This window comes from Ochotona curzoniae, unplaced genomic scaffold (genome assembly GCF_017591425.1).
Source record: "Ochotona curzoniae isolate NIBS_2020 unplaced genomic scaffold, NIBS_Ocur_1.0 patch386, whole genome shotgun sequence".
Lineage (NCBI taxonomy): Eukaryota > Metazoa > Chordata > Mammalia > Lagomorpha > Ochotonidae > Ochotona > Ochotona curzoniae.
This window is the reverse complement of record NW_024466957.1, coordinates 504,859-519,538: the sequence shown is the minus strand read 5'-3', so window position 1 is coordinate 519,538 and position 14,680 is coordinate 504,859. Positions and strand designations below refer to the sequence as shown.

The following is a 14,680-nucleotide window of genomic DNA, read 5'->3' as shown; positions in this document are numbered from 1 at the left end:
CAAGTGTGTGAGTTGGTTTTGGAAAGGTGTGGGCCAGGCAGGGCCAAACAAATCTTAGTCCACTGGCAAGTGCAGATACCAGGATGAAGTGCGGGTCATTCTGGGCTAGGCTGTCACACCTACTGGTTTGCATGAGCCATGGATGGGAGCAGACTGAGTAGGGCCAGGTTGTAGTATCTGCAAGCTGGAGTTAGAGACTGGGGGTTGGACCAGGCGAGGCTGCAGCATCTGAAGCCAAAGGCCAAAATGGGTGAGGGGCTTTGCCAAGCCGGATCATAGCAACCTCTGGCATGCAAGAGGTCTGTGGCTGGAAACAGGCCTGGTTGGGGAGCTAAGGGGATGCCCTGGCTGGGTTGTGGTTCCCACTGGTGAGTGTGAGGGCCAGAGTGGGGGCTGCTGTCTGGTCTGGACATGGCTGCAGTGTCCCTTGGCACAAGTGTGGACTGGATCTGGAGTGTGCCAGACTGGGCTAGACTCCAGCACCCACTGGTGCTCATGAGAACCAGGGTAGGTGTAGGACAGGCTAGGCTAGGTCTCTGCCCCTGCTGAGCCATGTGTGAGCTGTGTCTGGGTGTGGACCAGGCTTGGCTGGGCTGTAACACCCAACAGTAAAAACCGGAATGGGTGAAGGCCAGTCAGGAAAGGCCACTGTTCCTGCTAGGACAGGAGGTGGACTGAGTAGAGCTATGACCCATGGACCCACTGTTGTGTGCAAAATCCAGCATTGGAAGAGGTTCTAATGGAGGAGCTTGGGGAACTCCTCTGTTGGGACACAGTCGCTGCAGGTGAGCAGGCCACTGGTATTCTTTTGGCTCAGGTCGGGGGTAAGCCAGGCTAGGCCAGTTCATATCACCTGCTGGTGAATCCGAGAACCAGAATGGTATGTGGGTCATGTCAGGTCAGGCAACACTAGTCAGGTCACGTTAGGGCTGGGACTGGGGCTGGTTGGGCTGGGCCAGGCTATAGCACCCACTGGTAAATGCTGAGGTAAGGCAGGCCATGCCAGACTAGGCTGCAGTGCCCAATTAGCGCACATGAGATCCAGGGGAGAGGGCGTCAACCTAGTAGGGTGGTGTGGGGGGCTGCCCTGCTGGGCCATTACTCCCACTGGTTTGTGGGGCAGACCAGGCTGGGCAGGGCTACAACACCTGTTAGCCTCATGTGAGCTGGATCAGGAAAAGCCAGGCTGGGTTGACTGTTCCTACTGGTGCATGCATAAGCCAGAGTGGGTGTGGGTTGACTGGGCTTTGCCACAGCCACCAGCTAGCAGATGTTGGCATGGGGGGCAAATTTTGTCAAAACTGCAGAACCACCTGGAGAGTACAAGATCTGGGAGTGGGCTCCTTAGGGAAGTTATGGGCACCTCTCTGATTGGCTGCAACTGCCAGTGGTGAGCATGGAAACCAGGATTAGGGGCAGGCATGGCTAGACAGAGTGGCACCTGCTGGCATGTGTGTGAACTGGATAGTGGGGCTGGTTGGGTTGAACCAGGCTTCAATGCCCATTGACATGTACGAGAGCTGAATGAGATGTGGGACAGATTGGACCAATCTGCTGTTCATGCTAACACAGAAACCACAGCAGGGCGTGGGACTGGTGGGGGTTATTGCGGGTCGCTCCAACTAGGCTGCAACTCCCACTGGTTTGTGTGAAGGCCGAGTGTGTGGTGGGCAGGATCAGGTTGGACTCCAACACTCATTGGTCTGTGTAGAAGACAGGGCTGGAGACAGAACTGACCCAGCAATTGCAGCTACCAGTGTGTGTGTGGTCTGATTGGGGTGACAGACTGTGCTGGATCCTGTATTGGCAAACACACACAAGAATCAGGTCTGGATCACCTTAGACGAGGTTTCTCTGGGAATCGCTCCAATTGAATTGCTGGACTCAGAACTCCAACCATGGCGAGAATGACATGGTCTGACTATGGAGTTTAACGTGTCAGAGCTGGGCCTCCTCAATGGCTTAGACTGAGCAGTGGACAGCATAGCCAGATGCACATGGAGGATATGGCAGCCCATTGGAGCCTGCAGAGGACACCTGGTACCATAACAGAGGACGGAGGACAGAACAAATTGATCAACTACCCCAGCCAAGTGTTGGCAGTGAATATCTGGGCAAACGGAGACTCTAAGGTGGACTATGTCAGCCAGTGGATTCTGGAGAGATTTCATCGTGCTTGGAGTGGCAAGATTGGCAGCAATTCAGAACTGTTGAACAACCGAACCCACCTGAGCAGGACCCTTGGAGCGTGCCCCACATCGGGGACCCCGAGATGGTTGGGAGGCTTGCTGCGGCCGACCAGAAGGGCCCGGAGGCGCACCGCAGGCCCCGCCTAGGGCTCCGGGGCTGCGGGTCCAAGGCGGAGGCCGCGCGGCGCCCCGGGAGTCGTAGACGCCCGGCTCTCCAAGTTCCACAGACGTCGGCGCGGTGGGCGCCCGCGCGAGCCGACGGAAGCCTCCGGGACACGGGGTGGGGAGGCCGGCTGGCGGCCGGGGCGTCCTGGCTTCTCCCCGCGTCCCGCCCGTGGACGCCGGACTACATTTCCCGTCCTGCCCTGCCGGGGCGTCAGCGCGGGGGACTACATTTCCCGTCCTGCCCTGCTGGGGCGCCAGCGCGGGGACTACATTTCCCGTCCTGCCCTGCTGGGGGCGCCAGCGCGGGGACTACATTTCCCGTCCTGCCCTGCCGGGGCGCCAGCGCGGGGACTACATTTCCCGTCCTGCCCTGCCGGGGGCGCCAGCGCGGGGACTACATTTCCCGCCGCCGTCCGCCCAGGCCGCCGCGCCGGCGCCGGCGAGCCAAGTGTCTCCAAGATGGCCGCCTGGGGAAGGAGGCGTCTCGGCCCGGGCAGCAGCGGCGGCGGCAGCGCCCGGGAGAGGTGAGGCGGAGGGGCCCGGCGCGGTCGGCGCGGAGGCCGGGGTGGACGCGGGGGGCCGTCGCCGTGGCGCCGCTCGGGCGCGCGTGGGGCGCAGCGGGCCTGGGGGAGCCGGGCTTGGCCGCGGCCTCGGCCTCGGCCCCGGGGAGGATCGGACACCGGGCGTCCCCCGCGCAGCTCCCCGGGGCCCGTCCGCCTGTCCCCGCCGACAGGGCGGCCTGCAGCGCGCGCCTCGTGTGTCCGCGCACGTGGCCGCGGCGGGCCCGTTCGGGGTGCGTGGCGGCGAGGTTGGGGGTGGGATGGCGAGGGCAGCGGCGGCCGCGCGTTCCCCTCGGGGCGTGGGTCCTTGGCCCGCCGGGACGCGAGCTGCCGTCCCGGGCCACGCTCGCTCGCTCGCTCGCCTCCCTGCGACTTTTTCCGGGCGTCCCGGCGAGCGCCGGCGCCGCGGAAGTCCTTTGGAGTGACCTTTGCGTTGGTAATGAATGATGTGCGGGGAGGGAGGGGCGGGTGGACGGGCATGGCGCTTGGGGGGAGCGGGGGCCGCTGGCGCTCGCCGGGTGGGCTAGCAAAAGTTTCGAACTTGGCCTTTGTATACTGCGCCGCTCCTGCCTCGGAGGAGAAAAAAAAAAAAAAAAACATGGTTTGTTTTTCCTGGCTGCTGTGTGAGATGCCTCTCTGTGGGGAGGGGGCGACCCGACCCCCAGTTGCCGAACTGGAAGGGCCTGGCCGTCGTGCGCTTCTGCTGGACGCCAGCCTTCACCTGGCCGGTTCCCCCGCGCCCCCGGCCTCCCTGCCGAGCCCCCAGCCTCCCTGCCTCCCTGCCGCGCCCCCAGCCTCCCTGCCGAGGCCCCCAGCCCCCAGCCTCCTTGCTGAGGCCCCCAGCCACCCTGCCGCGCCCCCAGCCACCCTGCCGCGCCCCCAGCCCTCCACGCGGGGCCTGTCCTGCGGCTCCTCTGCCGCTTCCGAACGGGACGGAAAGACGCCTGCGTTTTGGTGCAAGTCCTTTTCTTTTTTTCTTTAAAGTCTCCGCCTACTTCTTTTTTCTTCTTCCACAATAACTGCGTCTTCCGGGAGCTTTTGGAATATTCCCGATCCCTGGGCTAGGCAGACTTAAACTTTCTTGCCGGGAGGCCAACAGGGCTGCCTTCAGCCCGTTGATCTGTGGCCTTTTGGAAGGAACCTAGAAGTTTCTAGCACGTGGACAGAAGTGAGCCCCCGGGTTTCCAGGAGCGCTTAACAACCCCTGACGCTCATCCACCATCCGCTGCTGACTTCCTGCACCCTGCTGGCAGGGGCGCATTAAGCCGTTGTTTATTTGGGATGCCAGTATTGTTTTTGTTCTGACTTGGCTGAGGTGTGAACTGCAGGCCTCTCGGCTGCTCACCTGGGCGCTCACCTGGGCACGGAGCAGAAGGGAGATGGAGGGAGCCACAGGCCTGGTCTGCCTGAAGCGCTCCAGGTGAGCGGGGTGTGGCTGGCTGGCTGTGGGTCAGGCAGGTGCTTGCCTCACCTGACTCACCGGGCGACCTTTGGCCTGGAAGGGAAGGCTGTGTTCCCACACGCGAGAGTGGGGCGCTGCTCTGGTGACTTGCGTCTTGCCATCTGTGTGGAGGGCTGGAAGCCCCAGCCGAGTTGTCTCTGAGGATCCGTGCACGTGTGCGCATGCGCCAGGCTTCCCTGAGGTTCTCCCCGCGAGCGCTGAGCAGGGCTGGGGGTGTCCCACTGCCGGTGTCCCCCGCAACACTCCTCCCCTACCAGCTGCTCCACTCGGCGCCACTCAGCCGCACACCTGGCTGGCGTCTGCTGTGTGCTGGGCCTGGGTGGGGCTCTGGGCAGAGAGCACTTCGGGCACACACGCCAGATTGGCCCGTCCCCCGGACTCGGCAGTGTCCTCCATGAGTAGAGACCCGGCTGGTGCCAGAGTGTCCCCACTGTTACTGTCGGGAGAGGCCTGCCCCGGGGAACAGCATGCTGGTAGCTCCATCTTAGTTTTTCTTTCCACACCGTTCAGTGTAGGGAGCCAGCAGGGTCTGTAATGAAGAGCCTCATTCTCTGAGCTCTAACCTGAATTCTTGTCCAAAATTCAGCCCCCTGGCAGCGCGCACGCCACACACACCACCGCTTGTCCTGGCAGCGTCTTTGAGACACGTTTGCACGTCTGGGAAAGTGTGGGGGCAGGTAAATGTGTTGTGCCACCTGTGTGCAGTGGGTCCCATGCAGGACTGGGCCTGGGGTTCCATGAAGGCCGCGCTGCCGTGTGGTCACATGGTGTTGCGGGCTGTGGGGTGCCCAGGTCTTCGGGTTTGGTGGTTTTCTGTGCCTTCTCTCCTGTCCTGTGCAGCCTCTGCCTTAACTTTTTTTTTTGTTTTAAGATTTATTTTATTTTGCTATCGGGAAGGCAGATACAAAGAGGAGGAGATAGAAAGATCTTCCATGCTGTTTCACTCCCCAAGTGGCTGCAACAGCTGGAGCTGATCTGATCTGAAGCCAGGAGCTTCTTCCAGGTCTCCCTTGTTGGTGCAGGGTCCCACTTTCAGCCATTCTCCACTGCTTATCCAGAGCACAAGCAGGGAACTGGATGGGAAGTGGAGCAACTGGGATATGAACCGGTGCCCATATGGGATCCCAGTGGATGCAAGGCCAGGATTTAGCCAATAGGCTATATTGCACCCAGCCTGGCCTTGACATTTTGAAGGCAGCAGCTCCTGTGGTGACTGTGGAGCACATTTTGTGCCTGGAACCTTGTCATCCTCTTGGGCTCCAATGGACAAGGTCCCAGATGGTCATATGCAGAGGGGTGCCAGTGCCCAGTTCTGTTGAGTGGAGAGCCCCCAGCCTCGGAGGAGGCCAAGTCATGTTCCAGGGCTGCAAGACCCCTTCCTGACCTCGTCTTGCCCGTGTGAGCCAAGGGTCTTGGAGTTTGGGGTGACAGGCGGGTGGGCACACGAGCTGGTACAGGACTTGCATGTGGGGCTGGTGGTGTGAGCCACCGTGGGGCCGATGGGGGCAGGGGCTCCTGGTTCTGGCAATAGGTTGGGCACTGCCCTGCACCTTTTCTGTGCCACAGGTGAGGCCTGTATTCAGCTGTGTGGAGTGGACCTCCAGGCTCAGTCCTTTAGACTGCATTTTTGGAGGGCCTGCTCCTCCCCCCTTTTTATATTTTCTTTGAAAGGCAGGGATATGGAGAGAAAGGCAGAAAGAGGGCGTTTCCATCCTGTAGTTCGCTCCCCTTGATTACAGCAGCCAGAGCTGGGTCTGTCTGAAGCCCGGAGCTTCTTCCAGGTCTCCCATGTAGATGCAGGGTACCAAGGCATTGGACCATTGCAGAGTTGCTGGGAAGTGGAGCAGCTGGGACTTGAACCAGGCGACTACAAACAGAAGTTTAGTGTGCCCTGCCATGGCGCCAACCTCTCAGTAAGTCTGCCTACCTAAAGACAGGCTGAGCTGCTGTCTTGGGTAGGAGGTGGGAGGTGCCTCAGCCAGGCGGAACCCACTGGGGTCTGCTGGGTGCCAGGCCAGCTGCGGGACCACTCGTGGTCTGGCCAGTTGGGCATCTGCACTGTTGCCTGGGGGTTTCCTCTGATGGTAGCCGATTTGGGTGCCTGGGAGCACTAGAGGTGCTTTGCCCTGGTAATGAAGGCAGTGAGTGCGTGGGAGAGGGCCGGAGCCCCGCTCTCTTCTGCTGCCCCCTGCTGCTGGGGTTCTGGATGTGGCTCCCTAGTCCTGGGGGCTCTGACTGCAGCCCAGCTGTCTGCTGCACCCTTGCTCTGCATCCTTAGGGAGCAGTGCTGGGTCCCACAGTGTCCGGTGGCACCTGCTCAGGGTGCCCACATCACGCACGAAGCAGCCCAGCCTCTCGCCCCGCGCTCTGCCCCATGCACCCTCAGGCAGATGTTCCTCACCCGCGTGTCTGGGGAACGTGTGTTGGGCACTGTGCAAAGGGTCCTGCCTTCTGGGAGCTTGAGTACCCCCCGTGACCCTCCATCTCCCCCCATGAGCACCTGCAGCATCCCTGCGCGGGGCACGGGCTGAGGGCTGAGTCCTTGGTATGGCGAGGGCACACTGGCAGGGCAGGCGGCCTGTGCTTGCTGGAGTAAGGCAGGGCAGGGGGTCCCCTTCCCTGGCAGACGTGGGGCAGTCACCTGCTTTCCCTGCTCGGGGGTCGGACTGCTGTTTGCTGGGGATTTTTCTTGTTGTAAAAGGAGTACATATTTGTTTTTTTGGGAAATGCAGGAAAGCCTAAAGAAACAGAAAACGGAGTTTACCTGTTAGGCCTTGCTGGAGAAACCCAGTGTTGGTCACCGTTGGCATATAGCTACTTCGCTATTTATCTGGTCTTAGACTTCTAAGACTATTTAAACACACCAAAAGTTAGGTCAATGGGGCAGGCGGTGTAAGCCGTAGTGTGGGAGACCTGTGTCCCATACGAGTCCCTCCGCCCCCACTCCCGACACAGCTCCCTGCCAGCGTGTGCCTGGGAGGCCGCGCTGACGTCAGTGCTCGGACACGTGCTACTGCGCGTTGAGACCCAGATGGCCTGTGAGGATGAAGGGCTGTGCAGCTCTGCACAGAGAAATTGATTTTCAGAATAAACCTTTTTTAAAAAAATGATTTATTTGGAAAGTGAGATATACAGAGAGGAGGAGAGACAGAGAGGAATAATCTTCCATCCGCTGATTCACTCCCCAAATGGCCACGACGACCAGAGCTCCACTGATCCAAGGCAGGGGGCTTGGCATTTCTTCCGGGTCTCCCACACAGGTGCAGGGTCCCAAGGCTTTGGGCCGTCCTCCACTGCTTTCCCAGGTCACAAGCAGGGAGCTGGATGGGAACTGGAGCAACTGAGATATGAACCAGTGCCCATGTGGGATTCCGGCTCCTGCAAGGCTGAGGACTTTAGCCACTGGGCTACTGCGCCGGGCCCTCAGAATAAACTTTTAAGAAAGCTAGGTTAACGTGTGATAAACTGGCATGCTACAAGGCAAGAGGCAAGATGGCATGTATAGGAAATTTGTGGCTTGGCACATCTTTAGTCTGGTGGTCACCAGGGCTGGGATCAGTGTGGCGCTGTCTGCAGCTCTGAAGTTTTGGGCCTGCTGTAAATGGGGTGGTTTTGGGGTCCAAGGAGGCCACTTTGCTAAGGTCATTGCTGTCAGGAAATGGCCACCAGAGTGATGTTGGCTGGGATGTGAAGTGGCATCACATCGAGTGCCCGGGTTCAAGTCTGGGAGCTGGCCCCTGGCCCCGGTCTGGGGTTTGTGGGGCTCATGCCACTGGGGTGTTGTGCAGGTGGATCATGCAGGAGTGTGTCCCTCAGTCACAGGAGTGTAAGATGTCGTTCTTAAATTTGAAATGTGGGTCCGGTGTGATGGCTCAGTAGTTAAACCCCTTGCCTTGAACTTGCTGCGATCCCATATGGGCATTGGTTCTAATCCTGGCAGCCCCCTTCCCATGCAGCTCTCTGCCTGTGGCCTGGGAAAGCAGTTGAGGACGGCCCAAAGCCTTGGGACCCTGCACCCGCGTGGGAGACCTGGAGGCTTCTGGTTTTGGATCTGCTCAGCTCTGGCTGTTGCGGCCACTTGGGGAGTGAACCAGCAGATGGATCTTTGTTTCTGCGTATCCTTTTCTCTGTAAATCTGCCTTTCCAGGAAAAATAAATCTTCAAATTTGGAACAGAGTGACCAAGTTGATGTTTCTCTCCACTGGTTTACTGCCTAAATGGCCACCCAGCCAGTTCTTGGGCAGGCTCAAGCCAGGCACCTGGAGCTCCATCCAGGACTCCCGCACAGGTGCAGGGACCCAAGCACTTGGCCCGTCCTGAGCTGCTTTCTCTTGTGCGTCAGCAGGAAGCTGGTGTGGAAGTGGAGCAGCCAGGACTTGAATTGGTCCTCAGATATGGGAGGCTTAACAGAAGCCTGTAACAGACAGGCAGTGGCTTACCCCGCTGTACCACAGTGCCATGCCCAGGTGGTAAGTTTAAGTAGAAAACCAGGGTTGCCTTAGCCACCTGGCTCCCTGGGGGCTGGCTGTGCTGGAGCCCACTCGTGGTTCCCTCCTGCCAGCTCTTAATGTACAGAGGGGTCTCTGCAGGCTGGCCTGCCAGGATGGATGACAGGCCTGGGTTGGGGTAGGCCACCCTCCCGGCGACACAGGACCTGTCCTGCTCTGCAGCAGCCCCAGTGGCAGCGTGGTGAGTGTGTGCTTCCTGTCCCCGTTCCTTACGAGCCAGAGCGGCCCAGCTGAAAAGAGCCCAAGCAGGGCCACTCTTCGTTGCCCGACCACCCGGCTGCCTCGGTGCCCGACCCGAGTCATGTGTTTGGATGGTGCTGCAGCTGGCCTAATCTTGGTCACTTTGTCGTTATCAGTACTATGATTTACCCTTCACTTGTTTGATAGAGGTCTTTACTTCCCATGTAGTTGCAACAGCTGCAGCTGGGCCAGGTCAGAGCTAGGATCCCCGTGCCATCTGGGTTTCCCATGTGTGCAGGACCAAGCACTCGTGGGGACTAGATAGGCAGCATAGAGTAGCAGCTGAATTTGAACCAGTGTTTCAATGAGGATGTCACATTGTGGGCAGTGGCTTACCCCATTGCCCATGGTAGTCCACTGCTATAATAACACACACTTTATTCTCTTTCCAGTTATTTACTTTGTTGAGAGGCACAGAGGGCCGGAAAGCAGTGGCTCCCATCCTCTGCTTCATCCCCCCGGTGCCTACAGAAGCGAGGGGCTGCATCTGGGCCTCCCACGGGCGGCAGGAAGGTAGCTACCTGCATCTGGAGCAGAGCCGGCCTGCGGCTGCCCTCTCTCTGGGCCAGATGCTTGCCCCCGCTAGGCTGTCCCACTGGGTGCCTCACACCTGCAAAAATGTGACCTCTCAGGAGGCCTGGAGCCAAAGGCTGGTGGAGAACAGTGCTTCTGTGTGCCCGGGAGCGGGTGGGGCCGCCTGTGCAGCCTGCAGGACCAGCAGGGGTGGCGTTCCTGGGCTGCCTCACCAGGCCCTCGTGTTCCTTACCCTATCTTTGAGCCAGAAACAGAAGTGAGCTCAGGTGCATGGGTGCTGGGCAGCTGAGCCGTGGCTGGAGCAGGCTCCCTCTCAGAACCCTCGGTCTGCAGTGTCCTATGCAAAAGGCACAGCAGTGCACGTGTGGCATGTGGTTCATGTGTGGTGTGTGGTGTGTGTAGTATGCATGGTATGAGGTGTGTGGTTTGTAGTGCGTGGTGTGCATGTGGTGTATGTAGTGCCTGTGCCGCTGTGGTGGCAGCTCCAGGCTGGTCTGTCTGCTGTGAGCAGATGCCATGGACTCTGACAGGCATCCGCCTACTTCGCGCTGTCCTGGTTTGAAGCATGCTGTCTTCCCATCTTGCGTACCATCAGGGGGCCCTGGCCTGACTGCAGAAACCTCCCCTGTAGACCCCCCTCCTGGCAGCAGGCAGCCATGGGATGAGCTGCCCTGTGGCCTTACGGGCAGTGGGGAGCGGAGCTGTGGGGCTGTCTCCAGGGACGAGCACACCTATGTCCACACCGGCCCCAGGAGTGACTGTGGCACCGGCATGTTGGGACAGGTGGACATGCTCCTGTACCTCCTGGGTTATGCCTGCTCTTCCCGCTCTGCAGTCCTGTGCGTTGACCAGCAGGATGCTGCACCCTCTCGCTAAGGGAACCATGTCTCCCCAGAGCCCAAGGCTGTGAGGTACCTCGGAGAGCCCTAGTGTGAGTCCATCCTGGTTAAAGCAGCCCTGCCTGAAAGCAGAGCCTGCCCCCTGTGCCCCTCTTCCCACTTCTGGGTCTACCGTGATCACTGGGTGTTTATCCAGTTAAAGGTTTGCTCTTTGCTAAAGTCACTTTTCAGGTGGGCGCCCTGCTTGGAGTGGCAGGGTCATGTGGGTCTTCTTGGGGGGATGCCCCGCAGGCGCAGGGTCCCAAGGCTTTGGGCCGTCCCTGCATACAAGCAGGGAGCTGGATAGGAAGTGGAGCAGCTGGGACACAAACAGGTATCCAAACAGGATTTGCAGGAAGATTAGCCAGGCGAGCCAGCACGCCCCACTTCTGCTCCAGCTCCCTGCTAACGGCCTGGGAAAGTCAGACAGGATGGTGCAGGTGCTTAGGCCGCTGTACCATGTGGGCGACCGGAAGAAGCTCCTGGCTGTTGCGGCCACTCCGGGAATAGACCAGCAGATGAAGACCTCTCTGTTTCCCTCTCTAACTCTTTCAAGCAAGAATAAGTAATGCTTAAAAAAAGCAGTGTGAGCAGATGACCTGAGACAAGGAGGTGATGGGTGTGTGCAGCCTCCTGCACCGGGATCTCCTCTTTAGGTCTGTTTGGCGGGAGAAGCTGGTCCTGCATCTGTTTCCACAGTGACTGAGCCCGGGCAGGGCCAGGGGCTCCTCTCAGAGCAGCTGAACACCACTGGGGAGCTGGATGGGAAGCAGAGCAACCCTGCACGGGCAGGCATGTTCTGAGTGGCAGCCTGCCCCGCAGTTCTGTGGAGTGCTTTGTGGTGTGTGCTTGAGAATGGCCTGGATAGGCTGAACAAGCCCAAGAAGTAGGAATCGGTGGCAATGTGGTGTGTGGGTGCCCCTTGAGTGTGGTGAGGCCTCGCAGTGGCTGGGAGAGGGGCTCTGGGCACACACAGGCCGCGGCAGGCCCGGCTCCGAGTGCATGTGGAGGCCTTCCTGGAGGGCCAGGGCACTGGGATGCAGCCGGGCCCCTCAGCTCTCCTGCACAGGTGTCCACGCCCTGCTGGTGGCCGGTGTGCTCCTGGGTCCAGCCAGCCTGTGCCGCGCTCCCTCGCCCTGCCCAGTCTGTGTTTGGCATGGACACCCGGCATGCCTCTTCCTGCACCTTCTTTGCTGCTGTTCACTGGGTCTGCAGGGCATGGAGACCCAGGCGCCCCACAGAGCCTGGGGTCGTGCTGACCCTTGGCCTCACGCTGTCTCCTTCCCCCCCTCCCAGGGTGAGCCTGTCGGCCAGCGACTGCTACATCGTGCACGAGATCTACAATGGCGAGAACGCCCAGGACCAGTTTGAGTACGAGCTGGAGCAGGCCCTGGAGGCGCAGTACAAGTACATCGTGATCGAGCCCACGCGCATCGGCGACGAGACGGCGCGCTGGATCACCGTGGGCAACTGCCTGCACAAGACGGCCGTGCTGGCGGGCACCGCCTGCCTCTGCACGCCCTGGGCCTTGCCCCTGGATTACTCCCACTACATCTCCCTGCCCGCCGGCGCGCTCAGCCTGGCCTGCTGCACCCTCTACGGCATCTCCTGGCAGTTCGACCCTTGCTGCAAGTACCAGGTGGAGTACGACGCCTACAAACTGTCGCGCCTGCCGCTGCACACGCTCACCTCGTCCACGCCCGTGGTGCTGGTCCGCAAGGACGACCTGCACAGAAAGAGACTGCACAACACGATAGCGCTGGCCGCCCTGGTGTACTGTGTAAAGAAGGTGTACGAGCTCTACGCCGTATGACTGCGGGCCGCCCAGCCCGGCACGGGGCTAGTCGGATCTTCATTCTTTTTAAAGTAACACAGATCATGGGTGTGCCAAGGGGTTTCCAGCTCGCTGCACTGAGCTGTGGCTTCCCGCAGCCCAGGGGGGCCGGGGCCAGGGGCACCTGGCGGGCCGAGGGGCGCGTGCTGGGGGGGGCTTGCCGTAAGCTGTGTCGCTGCACCATCCAGAGCCAACCGGGAGCTGCTGACCATTAAAATTATGATGACTGCAGCGCCCACCCGTCTCCTTCCCTGAGTGGGGGGCTCACTTGGACTGCCTGCTCACTGCTGCGGAGCGGGCAGGGCCCCCCAGATGTGCACAAGAACTTGGCCTGGGGGATGGGCTCTAGGTGCTGTCTTGCTGGCACATGGTTGTTCACCCAGCACCTTGGGCCATCAGGAGCCACTGTCACAGCCCCGTGTCAGCAGAGACCAGACGCACAGTGGGATGGCCCTCATGGGCAGAGCCCAGGTCTTGAAGGGCTCTTGCGCTCTCCAGTCTGGGGAGACGGCTCAGCGTGCCCCAGGCCCCTGCCCAGTTGGGTCCCATCACAGCTGCCCCACTCTGGCTCAGTGCTAGTGTGGGGAGTGAGATTCTGTTCCGCAGTAAGTGCGTCTGCTGTCTGCAGTGGGCTAGGAGCCAGTCCCCTTCTTAGCTGCCATCCACTAGGCAGTGGGGACTGGGCTGGGGCGAAACCAGGGGCAAACCCAGCGCTGCCCTCCCCCACAGGCCAGGATCTGCTCTGCCAGGAGCCAGGGCTGGGCACCCTGCAGTGTGCCTCTCCCAGCTTGTGCCTGAATAGCCCTGGCATGCTCTGGGGTGCCTCCTTGGTGTCCTGTTGGCTGTGTCTGGGAGCACCCATGTGGCTTTCTCTCCCATTCCCTGGTTCTGGCTGTGAGTCCTGGGGAACCAAGTGCCTGAACCGTGGCATGCCTGAAGGCAGAACCAGCACAGTGCTGTGTTCTGCAGCCGTCCCCGCAGGCCCAGGGCCGAGACGCCCTCTGCACAGAGTGGGGACTGCCCCTGGCTGTGCACAAAGCCAAGAGCTGCCCGCAGTGCACCAGCTCACCCCGGGCACCTGAATCGGCCTCAGAACACTGAACTCCAGGAGCTCTGTGCTGGGCAGAGCAGGCGTTAGCTGGCCTTGCGCGGAGGCAGCTGTAGGGAGCTGGACCTGGGCAGCTGTTGGCTTTGCCCTGCATTATTTCCTATGTGCGTGACTGGCTAAGACTTCAAAGGCAGCTCACACACTCCTCCAATGTGCATGCCCGGCTGGGATTTGTAAGGCAGGTCACCCTCAGACACAGGGCCCCCCTCCCCCCCAGAGCGTGCCCATCTGGGATTTGTGTAAGGCAGGTCTTGTGGAGTGGCACACCTGCCTTGAGGATAGCCACGCTTGTGATGAAGAGGGGTGTGCCAGTCCCTGGGGACCTGGGGAAGACATTGCATGTGCAGGAGTGCATGCTGCTGTGCTCCTGGTGGCCATGGGATGGAGGGGGAGGCAGTCCCCCAGCTGCAGTATCTGACCTAAGGAAGCAGCCTTCGATAGACCAGGCATCTGAGCTAGTGTATCAGTTTTTCTTAACTTTGAAGAAATGAAGCTGACCTTCACCACAAACCTCAGCTCTTTATTGTCCATAAACTGGACAGGTGGGAGAGGGATGCCTGGCTACGGCCAACTGGGACAGCCTGGCCTGGGCAGGTCCTCTCCCTGCTGGCTGCTGTTGCTTAGTAAACTCCTCTTGGAGTGGCACCTGCTGTCCCAGCACCGGCTGGATGAAGGCCAGTAGGGGAACAGGGCTCCTCTCAGGTGCTGCCGTGGGCACTACATGGGACACTGCAAACCGTCCTCAGGCCCACACTCTTGGCTGTGAGGGATGTCCTTGGGTGAGGGTTGGGAGGCTGTGCCACAGCAGGCAGGCAGCCTCAAGAGCTGGCAGGCAGAGGGCCTGGCCCGGGACCTCCTGCGCTCCTGTGTGCTGCTAGGAACCCTTGGCCTTGTGCTCCTTCCTGGCCCTAGAGGCCATGAGTCTGAAGAAGAGTCCGGGGGCCAGCGTGCGCAGGTAGATGGCCAGGGAGGGCTGCAGGTCGGCCAGCACCACGTCCTTCTGCTTCCTGCCCACGGCCGCCAGCACGGCCTGGGCCACCTGGGTGGGGCTCTGGCCCTGGGCTGTGTTCTTATCCATGGCTGAGGTGAACAAGCAGAGCACACACAACCTGAGTGCTGGAACGCAGGCCCAGCACCCTGCACCCGTCAAGGGCCTGGGGGATGCTGGGGCAGATGGGAGCAGAGACAGAGGCCACCTGGGT

The 14,680-nt window shown here is 60.4% G+C and overlaps 2 protein-coding genes across 4 annotated transcripts in view; one reads left to right on the top strand and one right to left on the bottom strand.

Annotated features, from left to right (window-relative positions):
* The first annotated feature begins 2,790 nt into the window (after positions 1 to 2,790).
* Positions 2,791 to 12,601, top strand: LOC121167551 (transmembrane protein 11, mitochondrial). 3 transcript variants are annotated; one of them, XM_040997021.1, is made up of 2 exons: positions 2,791 to 2,878; positions 11,833 to 12,601. In XM_040997021.1, exons 1-2 carry the CDS (start codon positions 2,814 to 2,816, stop codon positions 12,347 to 12,349), a joined length of 582 nt encoding a protein of 193 aa, XP_040852955.1. In that variant the 5' UTR covers positions 2,791 to 2,813; the 3' UTR covers positions 12,350 to 12,601. The 3 variants fall into 3 exon arrangements, with proteins under 3 accessions (XP_040852955.1, XP_040852956.1, XP_040852957.1); XM_040997022.1 differs by lacking the exon at positions 2,791 to 2,878 and adding an exon at positions 6,241 to 6,289; XM_040997023.1 differs by lacking the exon at positions 2,791 to 2,878 and adding an exon at positions 8,050 to 8,063.
* Positions 12,602 to 13,801: 1,200 nt separating this feature from the next.
* Positions 13,802 to 14,680, bottom strand: part of LOC121167536 (dehydrogenase/reductase SDR family member 7B-like) — a 33,182-nt gene continuing 32,303 nt past the window's right edge. The window contains exon 7 of the mRNA XM_040997006.1: positions 13,802 to 14,558. Coding sequence (XP_040852940.1) covers positions 14,353 to 14,558 — 206 coding nt within the window. The 3' untranslated portion in view covers positions 13,802 to 14,352. The remainder of the gene's footprint in view (positions 14,559 to 14,680) is intronic.